Here is a 12517-nt window from a genome sequence, read left to right as displayed (position 1 = left end):
TCACGAACTTTCTACGGATATAACTAGGTTACCGTTGGAAGAATGAAGCTGATTTTTTTACAGACTAATGATAGATACAGCCAATGACTATGAGAGTGTTTCTTTTTTAAATTTTTTCTCTAATTATAAGATATCTTATAATGTTAAGATAATAAGATAATCTTGTAATTAGAGAAAAAATTTAAAAACGAAACACCGTTAAGTCATTAGTAGTACCTATCATCAGTCTTTAAAAAAAATCAGCTTCATTCGTCCAACCGTAACCTAGTTATATCCGTAGAAACTTCGTGAAAAACCGACTAAGAATTGTTTTTTTACGGAGTTATCAAATGCGCGCGATTTTTTTAAATATTTTTTTAAGAGCTATTATCAACGTTTTCATTTGGTGTATAACTTATTTTCTCGAAAAACAACCTTTCAGAATTGGTACCGCAAGAAGTACCCGCAGCGCCTTAAGTCATATGACCTGAGGCGGCAGACGATCGATTTTAGCATACTCTGATAAGGCAAAATGGAACACCATCGGTTAAAATTTTGATCATTCTCGTTCAGTGGATTTCGTGTTAGCTCCCCTACTAATATAAGTATCCTCCCTTATCTTCAATATCATCAACTGTCAGTTTGGTGATTTCATCACAACGACAGGCACCTGATATCCCCATTACCAATGCAACCTAGAAAAATACAAAACACATGAACATAAAGCTAATATATAAAGAAATTATGAATCGGTACCTTTATCATCAAGTATTTACTATCAGGTGCCTGTGTCAAAAACTTCTCTACATATTCTCTTTCCAAAGTCTTCGCCTTTTTAGGTTTGTGAGTCCTTGTTTCATTCTTCAGATAGCTGATCAGTTTTCCATATTTTGATATGTCGACATTCTTATATACCTTCAAAGTACTTTTTACCATGGAATATTTCGTCCACATCGAAGAAGGTGCCAATTTTCTTCTGTAATAATTGTGGAAATAAGCCAGCATGACCTCTTCGTTGACTCCATTCAGACCTTGCTGTTCCCTCCATTCTTCAAACTGGCGGAACTCTTTGTCGTAATTGTCTTTAGATTTTCTTGGCAGCAAACTAAGACATGCTGCCTCAGCCTGTTTCATTACTTCTTCAGGAACAAAAAGGGGTTCTTGCAAATCTGCCATTATTCAGAAAATTTTCTGACTAAATTTTTTGTTGTTTATTATTCCCCATAGCAACGAATTATTGCTTTTGTATTCCATGCACTCTAGTTTTTCGCGGAACACGCAGTTTTTAAGATTTCCACGTTTTAAACCAGCTTGAGGAGGTGTTGGATAAAGTTTTGTATGGTGCACGTGTGTTATAATTACAAATAAGTCACTTGAGAAAATAACCCCACTCGGCCTGACGGCCTCGTGGGCTTACTTTTTTCTCGCGTGACTTATTTGTAATATAACACACTTATACCATAAATAACTATTATCTGCGCCTGTAGGATAACTCTCACTTATCCCGGGTCATTTTGAGTGGGATAAGAACTTAATTACCACACTCAGTGGGATAAGAACTTCATTACCACACTCAGTGGGATAAGCCCTTGTCAAAACAATGTATGATCAAAAATCAACTATCAAGATTATTTATTGTAAATATTAACGTCTGATGGAATAGTTCCAGACTCACTCATGACATACGCAAAGAAATCAGAAGCAAAATTTTTGACGTACAAATTTTCTTGACGTTAGGATTTTCTTGTTTCTATGGCGTCGAAAACTGCTAACTATGCTACTTCGATTGAAATTTAAAAAAAATGCATCAAATTTATTTTTCGTTTTTAGCAGTAGAAGAACAGTCGCAGATAAAAAGTTGTATTTAATACTTGGGCTAACGGCCATTAACATACTCATGCTCTTACAATAGCTCGGGCTAACGCCCTCGTATGCGCAATTGTCGCATTCGTAAGTTAATGAGGCCGTTATCCCACTGATTAAATAAAATACTATAATCTCATTTTCCCAATATTTGAGGTTAGGGGTCTCTTTGGGTGTTATTTTTCTACTAAGAATAAGTCATATCATTCCATTGGATTTTTTAAAATTTTTTTAGGATTTTGGGTTATAGTGTCAAAACTAGCCCCCTGGCGGAGAAAGATTCAACTAAATTAACTATATTTTGGTTGATTCTTGTTGGAATGCTCTTTTCAACGATACCAAATTTGTTACAATCGGTTAAATAGTTAAGAAGTTAAAACAGGTTATTGCAAACACAATTGAACGCCCCACGCATTTTTATTTTCGAAATAAGTGAGTTTTTGTTTTTACGAAAATGATAGATAAACTGATTCTTTATAAAAATGTGCAAAAAATTTGTTTAGTTTATTATGCGAATTTAAAGAAAATGCAATTTTAAAATTTAAGATGGCAGTTACCCCCTCTGGACCGAGGCACGTGGCGCAGTGGTCGCGCTCACCGATGCTATTCGGGAGGTTGTGGGTTCGAATCCCGCTGCCGACTGCTCTGTCTGGGGTTTTGTCAGGGGGTTATCCTCAGACATACGTAGCTTCGCATAATGCTAGCATTATGTTGAAATCTACGAGGCAAATGCTGGAGCAGTACTCTCCCCCTCAGCACCCTAACTCCGTTCCTTCCGTTCCCATTTACCCATCCTTACAATCCCGTTCTCTGGCTGAAGAGGGCCAGGAAGCCCTGAGCAGCCCGCCTCCGGTATCCCTGTAGTCAGGGGTGCCGGAGGAATGAAACACGTTGGCCTTTTTTTTTACCCCCTCTGGTGGTCATTTTTAGAACTTGAAAATATTTTCCAGCGACTCTTCATAACCGATTTATCCAATAATTTTTTTACCCTTAAGTCATACGACGAACGGTTCCCTAGATATGGCCGAGGAACAGTCTTATTGGGTCATCCGGTACCTTCAATTATTTTAAGGTTAGGTTGTCATTTTTTTTAATTGTGTAGAAAAAAAGTGAAAAGTGGAAAAATGTTTCCCTCTGTCTTGAATAGCCTGCGGAGCAAAGGATGTTAGGAGCTCAGGACTCTACGGAAGATTATAGACCCGCGAAAATCTACCATCCTCTTTTTTTTTATAAGGATCGTAGAAAAGTAACACTTTTAGTTAAAATGTAACAACAGTAACAGGCCCTAGAAAAACTCTTAGAACTGCAATAATCCTAAAAGTACCAAGTCTTAAAAATCCTACATGGATCCTAGATCCTTAAAACCTCTCTACGAACCTTAGCTATCATGTAATCATGCAACTCTAACGAGCCTTCTGTTATTTTCTCTAAAAATCATGGGCGAATGAATACCTTCAGTCACACAAACAACTATAGCATCTCTATGAGCATTAAGTGAACCTAAGAACACTAGCAATCATACAACCCTTGGGTCTCTGTGGTAACGAAAACCTTCCAGCTACTAGTGAGGCGTCAACATCATCCAATTATCCGAAGAAGCTTTTGTTAAAAACCCTAGGGAATTACCCTAAGGAAGACGGAAAGCTTAAAAAACCAGCGAAACCCGTAAACCTAAAGACCAAGGGTTTATCAAATTCTACGACTTCCTACCTAAACTCGTACAGGTTTAAACACCTAAGAACCAAATACTTAGCCCGCACAACTTTAAAGTTAAAACTGACCCTAGGGACTATGATGACACGGAGTATTGAAGAAAGGTAAAGTTGTATAACAGGTGCAAGAGCACAATTAAGGCAGAAGATATTAAAAGAGAGGAGTTGCGGTCTACAATATTGAAAGCTGCTATGAAATGGTGTGGGAAGTGACTAGACAGGAATGGCCGCATGGTACAGCGAGGGGACAGATATCTGAAGAAGAAAGATGATTTGACAACGAAATTGTCTTATACGGTACCGATAAGAATGACAAGGTGAGGGAGGAAATGAGCGAACGTCATCAGGAATTCTTATAAGGGCGGAATGAGGGATGAGGCCATTATGGAAGAAGGCGAGGAGCAGGAGAAAGAGGAGTCTGGTAGAAAGCCAAGAACGTTAAAACGAAACTATAGCACTAACTACTACTAACACCTACGCGGACCTATGCAAAGAAGCGCGTAAAGCACTTGAGGGGAAGGGGAAAGTGCTATTGAAGCCAACCCACAAGACCCGTGAAGGTCAGGTAAAAATAATCATAGACAAATTCAAAGGGAATGCAACGGAACCCAAAGAAAAGCGTCAGCATGAACTGGGCGAGGGGACCCAGTGCAGAGTGAGGGAGGAGGAAGAGAAATCGCCTGGGGAAACTTGATAAAGTTGAGTTGTCAGAAATGAGGGTACATAAAAAAAAGACGATCTTAAAAAATGCATTAGGGTAGCAAAGGTTCAAGAATGGGATGGCCGAGAAAATGACGGATCTGGATACGGACTCATGGGGGAAAGGGGGCCAAGAAAAGTTTGCCTGAATTACCGCCTTCGTAAGAAGAAGAAACAGAACAGTAGAGGGAGGGCTTGTTTCCAAAAGTGCGAGCGATCCTCTGGAACGAGGTGCCGATAACAGGTATGCAACCTTTCGATAAAAGAGAACTTGAGGTAGCCTTAAACAAATTACGAGATAAAATGGCACCCGGGCCAGATTGTATTCTAGTAGAAGGCAGTCAAAGGCGATGGAGGAAAAACGATGGAAATGTTTTTAATGGTCGGCTATCCAAATGTAAGTTTTCACAGATCGAGAGAAGAAAGCCATCTGGGTCGTCATCCGAAACCTATCTGCCCTGGCTCCCATTACAGTACCCAATCTGTGAAAGAAAACACAGAAAGCGCTTTAAAAAAGGTGCACATATGGAAAAAACATAGGCGGGTTTCTCAGCGAGATGTAAATGCAAATGGAAATTTCAATTTCAAACCAGCCGATATTGTTAAATATGTAGAAGCTGAAAAAGTCCCAAAAAGTGGTACGTGAAGACTAACCATAAGTACAATAGAGAGCATTGTTATCCATGACTTTGGATCGTGAGCGGATATATTTAGGTGAACGATCCGTTCCATGTGGTGGCCGGTAGCATCTCGTAGTTGAGGAGGAACGACGCCCCTACGAAGGAAAGGATCCGAAAGAAGAGAGAACAAGAACAATCAAAATCCGGCAACAGAGATGGAGCTAGATGGATATGGAGTTTGATTCCCGAGATCAAGGAATGGGTAGAAAGGAAAGACAAGGGAATATACTTCTACCTGTCGCAGACTGTGCGGACACGGTTGCTTTTCGTCATTCCTGCACAGGATAGGATAGGAACGAAGACACTGATTTTAGTGTTGCCATTGCAAAGAGGACATTCCTGTTCAGGTGTCCCGAATGGGATTGAGAACGGTGAATTCTCTTCAATAAAATCAAGAAATGGTTGTTGGTCGTAGTTGCAACCAGTCGTCGTATTGCTTTCTGGTTGGTTCAGGTTCAGAATTTAATCCCCCAGACTAATAGTCGCCATAACAAAGTAAGGGAAGATTTATTCTCTACAAATTGTCAGAATAAGATTAGAATACAACTTGTACTACAATAACTACTTACTAAATTTGGTGCCCTGAAAACCGGTTCACCAATATTCAAAAAACGCCATATGTCGACTGACAAATTTAATAATTTATGCAATTTTTTAACAAAAAGTCAAGGCTAAATGATCTGCTCGACAACAATGGGGAAATGGTTAAATGTGTCTTATTGTACCATGGTTAAATGATGAAATCGAAAATAAATTGGGAAGAAATAAGACCGACATATAAGATAATTCTACAAATGAAAGATCAATGCGAAAGTAAAAGAAAAGAAAAAAATGGTAAGTGAAAACTATAATGCGAACATCGGGACACCCAACACCACCCAACCAGAAGTAATTCTGGCGCGGTTTCGGGTTGGGGATAGGAATATGGATAACAGGGAAAGGGTTTTAGTGGGTGGAAACTCCACACTACTCCTGCTTTAGAGCCAAGTGGGGGTGTGTGATTTCTCAATCACAAAATAAAAAAAAAAGACCGACGCTATGTTACGGAACATGAAAGTTGCACCCTTCCTTCTATATGCACACACCGCTCCATTCGACTGTTCCATTGTTGGAAGCAGTGCGGTCTAGCTGTAGGCTAACTTTGCCGATTTAACGACTTCCTGAGTTTCAAATCGTGATCCCGTCGCCATAGATTATTGAAGAGCAGCGTTTTGCTGAATCTATGCCATGACGTTCTAGAAAAAAATTTTTTGGAATAAATATGATTATTATTATACAAATATGTTTGCATTACGAAGTGTGCGTGCATCATGATCAATCTACTAAAAATATCTAGGGACACCTCATCAAATTTGTAACATACACCACAGGCTGGTATCTCGTATTTTACATATTCATCCCATTTGGTTTACCTCTGCCCCTGGCGGATATCAGTTCCACTTTCAATAAAGAAAAAGAGTCCAATTTCATTTGGTTTCATATCATTCTGAAGCCTGAAGGGATTATCTGGCTGGCAGCTTGTACAAGCATTAGGCAGACTCTAGGGAGTCCCGTCCTATACAAATACATAGTGCTGATCTGACATTCGTATTACAAGCGCGCTGTAAAGGTGAAGACTCAGCCAAACTTGTCTACATTGTGAGCCTTTGAGCCCCAGTTCTCAGCCAAATAGAGAAGGTGACGAATTGGTTAATGAACAATGAAGTACAAAAAAACATTCTCCGAGATTAATTGCGACAATCACGACTTGCAGTTCGTAAAGTAAATCGTGTTGCAAAGCGAATTGATTGACCCGTAAAATTAAATCAAAACTGCACCGCGCGACGCGAAGATGCAACAAAGCGGCGCTGTGAACGTTCGCGAAAAATCGATGCCGAGGCGAAAGGGGGACTTTAAAAAGATGCGATCAGGTGGGTGTATCAGGCCGAGTTGTTTTGCAAACGTAGGGTGAGCGGCTCCCGTGGACGTCCCCGAGGGCGGTTGGCGGCGCCCGCTGTCTTGGCGCCCAGACAGACATTGATGGCGACAATCCCACCGAATTCTGGTCGCTACCGCCGAATTTCGTACGAGTCGATCGAGAACAGGTGGTGCAGCTGCACCCTCCCGCGAGGTTTCGCTAAAAATGAATTATTCCTGGGGTCGTGCTAATATAACTACATGCCCTTCTCTGGAGAGCGTGCTCTAACACAATTATACGAGTTTCCTCCACGCGCGCATATATCATACAGTTTTAGAAACGGCATTGTAGGTCAGAATGAATCCTCCCTGAGAAAACAAAGAAACTTTAACTACTGTTAACGTTTTTCGACCCGCATCCCTAATTAAATTTCCCTTGCGAATAACGAAAGGACGATAAACGTTGCGGTCGGGACAGGGCAAGTTTCGCTTCTTCTAATGTTGGACGATCGAAATTTCGCGCACGTTGATTAAAAGAAGTTGAGGTAGAAATGTTGTACGGCCATTAAGCAATTCCTTTCTGGATCGCATTTCCGCTCCTACGATTTCGGGCTTTGAATCGGCTAACCCACTTATTCGGCATTTCGGTTGCTAACAGATCAGATATGCGATATCCGGTTATAACGGAAACGCTTTGCGTTAACGTGATATGGAGTAAAATGGCGACATTAACCCAAAGTTCCGTGAAAAGTGAGTACCATAACTTTTATTGTTGAGGTGTTTTCGTTGATCGAGAAAATTTTGTCACAATTGCGAACTATCAGAAAGCGAACGATCCCTAAGACGTCTATTTATTTATTGATTTATTTATTTGTTTATTATCCCTCTCTGGCTTAACAGGCTTGCGCCCAATTACAGAGTGACCCGCCCGTGTGGCACAGTGCAGTTAAAGATGAACTGTGGTGCTAAGGGTCTCTGGTTCGAATCCGGGTTCGGGCATGGATATTTGTAAATGTATAGTGGGTTGGGTTGGTAAAGCAGCCTTGGCTGAAACCCCGCCCACTAAAAAAATAAAGGTAAATAATGCTTTTTAGTTAGTGCCCCTGCAGAAGGTCTATGCTACTCCGGTATTTATCTTATGAATTAGGAAAACTGCAGGAAAACCTAATTCGGAGTAGCCAGAAGAATGCTCGAAACTGGTCCAAGATAATTCCCATCTCTGCCACAGATGAAAAATTTACTTCAATCCAGGTTCGAACACCCGACCTACGCTCTACCATTGAAGCACAAAGTCGTATCATAATAGGTAACTTTGTGATCTCTCATCGATTACTCATGTGCCAATAAAAATTCACTGTCCTTTGCTATTCCTGCAATACTCTTGTTGGATAGCTCACAGAATGTACAGCACAACAAAAACATTAGTTTTCCGTGACACCTATAAGGAAGCTTAGGGTGGTAGAGGTTTTGTGGGATACACTTCACAAGACTTTTCACACAATTTAGGTTTGTTCATCAGGAGTACTAAATACACAGGGTTGCCCTAGAGGATATTTACAGTACTTGTTTACGAATGGGTACAGAAATTGACGAATCTTATTTCCTCGTTTTCGGTTGCTTTATGGTATAGTTTTATAGGACTGCCTCCCCACAAGCTACCTCCAATATGTAAGGAAGCAGACTGAAACCTCCAAGAAGAGGAACGAATCCATGACCTTTTTAAAACTTTGCAGAATTTCTTTTCTATTTGACACCAACGTGTACCTGTGTCCTGGGTGGAATGTCTTCCTGGCGTAGATAAATGTGGAATTACGTGTTCAGGTGACCCTGGGAGTTTGGTCCAGTAGCTGAATCTTTACAGTCCGTGACCCAAGAGAAGGGAGAAATTTAGTAGTTGAGTTAAAGATGTGTTCTTCACAAAGGTTCGAGTGTTTGGAATCCCTACTACGTATAGAAGAAAGGAGGCTGGTGATAAGGGAAGGATCGACAGCATCCCAACGCTGGCGGCTTGATTTCTAGCTGTTCTCTTCAACCTTCTGACTCGAAATCTATCTAGATGCTGTCAACGAAATAGGGCCACGAGCTCAATCGCTCACAGTCATAAATTGACAAAAATGGTCCATGTTACTTGATTCCGCTCCCCTCAGACCCCTCCGGTACTACGTTCTATCTTAGCTTTCAAAACTCTCATGATTGTGTTTGAGAAAAGAATGTTCGTATAATGGGCGGTAATCTATACGCCCCAGACCTCTCGGTTCTTGCCCAAAAACGTTATACGCCACAGAACCTAGAACCAAAATACGACTGTCCTTTCCCAAAAATAATCATGAGACGTTTGAAACTTCAAGGAAGAACGTAGTACTGGGTGTGTGGGAAGTCTGGGGGGAGGTATGGAAAACTCCCCAGCGGTACCCACGGCAAAGGAGGACTCGATAATCCATCCTCCTTTACTCTAGCCCTCTCGTAAAAGTCTTTGCGATGAGGTACTTGAATCTTCATATACTGGGGGGGTATTCCATACCACCCAGACTCCCAAATTCAATCATGTCAGTTTTGAAGGGTAAACTTGAGGGAAAAACGTAGTACCGGAGCGTCTGAGGGGTATGAAATACCCCGTTTTTCCCCAAAAACGTTTCATGATAATTTTGGAGAAAAGACCACAGAACTAAAACTACGATGCGACTGTCCTTTCCCAAAAACCACCATGAGAGCCTTGAGGGAAGGACATAGTACGGGGGGGGGGGGGGGGGGGGCTAGGGAGACGTGCCCTCGTCAAAGTTGGCGTCAATAATTCCTTCTCTATATTAGAGTAGCACTTTCGTAGGAGTCTTTGGGAAAAAGTAGTTGAACCTTTATACAATGGAACTGGGAGAGAGGGTTGTGCCACGACCCCCCAGATCCACCTGGTACCACGTTCGTCGCAAAAAACGATTCATGAAAATTTTGGAGAAAATACTACAGGACCACGATACGCTAGTCCTTGCCCAAAAACCATCATGAAAGTTGTGAAGGCTACACCTGAACAAAGAATGTAGTACCGGGAGATCTGGGGGGTATGGAATACCTCCAGCAGAACGCTCGACAAAGGAGGACTCAATAATTCTTTCTCCACAGATCTCCCGGTACTACGTTTTCTACAAAAACGTTTCATGATAGTTTTTCTGAGAACACCACAGAACATCAAACAAGGTACAATTGTCCTTTCCTAAAACAATCATGAGGGTTTTGACGAATAAGCTTGAAGAAAGAACGTAGTTCCTGGAGGTCTGAAGAGTATGGAGTACCCCCAACAGTACTCTCGGCAAAGGAGGACTCGATCATCCTTTCTCTATTACTCTAGCACTTTCGTAGTAGGCTTTGGGAAAAACTCCCAGACCCCCCGGTACAAGTTCTTCCCCAAAAACCTTTCGTGAAAAGACCACAGAACTTAGAGCCAAGATACGACTGTCTTTTCAACTTCCCCCAGCAGTAGTCCCAGCAAAGGAAACTCCTCGATAATTCTTTCCCTATTACTTTCCCTTATGACTCGCGCAGTTGTCTTTGGGAAAAGGTAATTGAACCTTCATATACTGGGGGGCATTCCATACCCCCCTTCATCTCTTAAGGTAGGACTGCGTGAGTCTCAGTTTAGGTTTTGTAATCGTGCGTAACTATATTACTTCTTCTCCACCTTTTTCTCTCTTTTCACTATTTTTTTTCGGGTTCTTCGGATTTCTCAAGTGTTTGGGATTCATCTGGTGCTTCAGAATCTTCAGATATCTCTTTTTTTTAAGAGTTTGAGGTATTGACTTTTTGGTAGTATTTAAGGCGGTTATTATTCTGCAAACCCCACGTTATTAGGCGTACATGAAGAATCCGGTGCCAGCTCAGAATTAGAATTAGAGTATTAGAGGTGGAGTCTTTGATTGTTGTAGCCGAAAGTCTGTTAACTTGCACTCGTTATTTATAAACCGTTCCCCTGTGCCCTATTCGATTAAGTCCCACCAAATGTCGTCTTGTTATCATTTGAAACGAGAGATTCTTGTACATCAGGGTGGTGTCTGTAATTCTTGTTTCCATTAAAGATATTTTACAGGTCCCCATTTAATTTGATACTAAATGTCTTGGATACACAATATAATTGGTACTCAACTCGCCCTGATTACGTCGGGACCTTAACCTTAAAATATGACAGAAAGTCATAACACAAAGGAAATTGAAAGATAGCGTTTTACTGTGCATTAAAATACCTAATAAATTTTATCTATCCGTTTTTATCTGATAAATCCACCCCGAAGGTATGCCATTCGATCTAGTAGCTTAACAAAATTGCTTTATAATCTACGGGTTTGGTGTAAATATTTTATACGAGTCGTGCATGCCGTCTCGATTCCTGGCTCGATTTGAAGTTATTTCTAGTGCCATACTTTGTGAATTTAAGAAATATTTTTGCTTTCCAACCCGCAGCCCGAGTTATATCAAATCTTAAACTTTTAGTCGAACACCTTACACGAAAACTCCATTCACAAACGAAAGAAGAATTTATACAATTAAATTTTATTTAAATTTGCGAGTTTGTTCTATTCGGGGTAAAATTCTTGCTCGATAAGTGGTCGAAAAGAGTCAGTGTCAAAGTTATCACAACCACCAATTTATTCATCTCTATTACATTTGATACTGACAAGTTCTTTACTTATCATGTACTCCGCAAGTCTGTAGAACAGTTATGAGATCATAATCACTTCATCCGAAAGTGTGGAAGTACCACCCAGAACGGTTGTAGTATAAACTTGGTTAAGAGATCATGATCGTTTTATCTGAAAGTTTAGGGGTGCTGCCCATCAAAGCTGCAATAGATAGAGAGAAACCGGCATGTTACCCATACAATAGAAGTCGATGTGTTTCGGTAATACAAAATAAATGGCAGGAAGCGGGTGAGAGGTTACTACATTAATTAAATCACGAAATTGCCAGAATTGGATTTCGGTTAAGATTACCGTAAATCGTGGTTCACCACCAGCCGTTAATTACGGAATCCCTCACCTATTGCGTAATTGCCCACGTCTCAAAATCTGCCGCGTTTGTCCGAAATTGAGCCCTAACTCTTAAGTTAGATTATAACTCCAAGTTTTTCGGTAGCGATCTCATTTGATATTTGACAGTCACGCCGTTCGTCCAGCGAGTCGTTCAATAGAGGATTAACAAGCTCCAATTTCTGTAAATACCTGAAAAGTTTTCCGTTTGCAGAGATTTACTCAACGCGGCGGCGGACTTTCCAAATGTTGTTATCGCGAATATTGCGCTGCTCCATTAAGTCCTATATCTAGTTAATCCGCAAACATTGCCGCATTATTTAATAACTCCATTGAGGCCGTTTGCGGCACGAAAGCTAATATTTTCACGATATCAATACGAAGTTTATTGTTTTTTGTTCACGTTCGTTATTATTATTCGCAAGCTCCTGTGCAAAAGATTACACACAAACTTGATACTCCTTGTAAGAATTGAAAGTTGAAAGGTAAAAGTGGTGGCAAAGGATGCATGAATCTTTTAAGCGGGCGTGTCTATTGATCAGTTGGATTCGAAGGGTTTGCCCTTTAGACAATATCGCGTCGCTTTATCTTTTTCTACTGTTATAGATGCGGTTTAATCGCAACACAACCTAACAGTAATTTCTACAAACCACCAATATGCGAGTGGGTTGAAATT

At 40.7% G+C, this 12517-nt stretch overlaps 1 protein-coding gene across 1 annotated transcript; it reads right to left on the bottom strand.

Annotated features, from left to right (window-relative positions):
• Positions 1–575: 575 nt before the first annotated feature.
• Positions 576–1226, bottom strand: LOC116180674. Its single transcript, XM_031500780.1, has 2 exons — positions 736–1226; positions 576–674 (listed from the first exon to the last, which is right to left on the bottom strand). Exons 1-2 carry the CDS (start codon positions 1153–1155, stop codon positions 576–578), a joined length of 519 nt encoding a protein of 172 aa, XP_031356640.1. The 5' UTR covers positions 1156–1226.
• Positions 1227–12517: the final 11291 nt, after the last annotated feature.

This window comes from Photinus pyralis, unplaced genomic scaffold (assembly GCF_008802855.1).
Source record: "Photinus pyralis isolate 1611_PpyrPB1 unplaced genomic scaffold, Ppyr1.3 Ppyr1.4_LG9, whole genome shotgun sequence".
Lineage (NCBI taxonomy): Eukaryota > Metazoa > Arthropoda > Insecta > Coleoptera > Lampyridae > Photinus > Photinus pyralis.
This window is presented reverse-complemented; position numbering and strand designations above follow the sequence as displayed.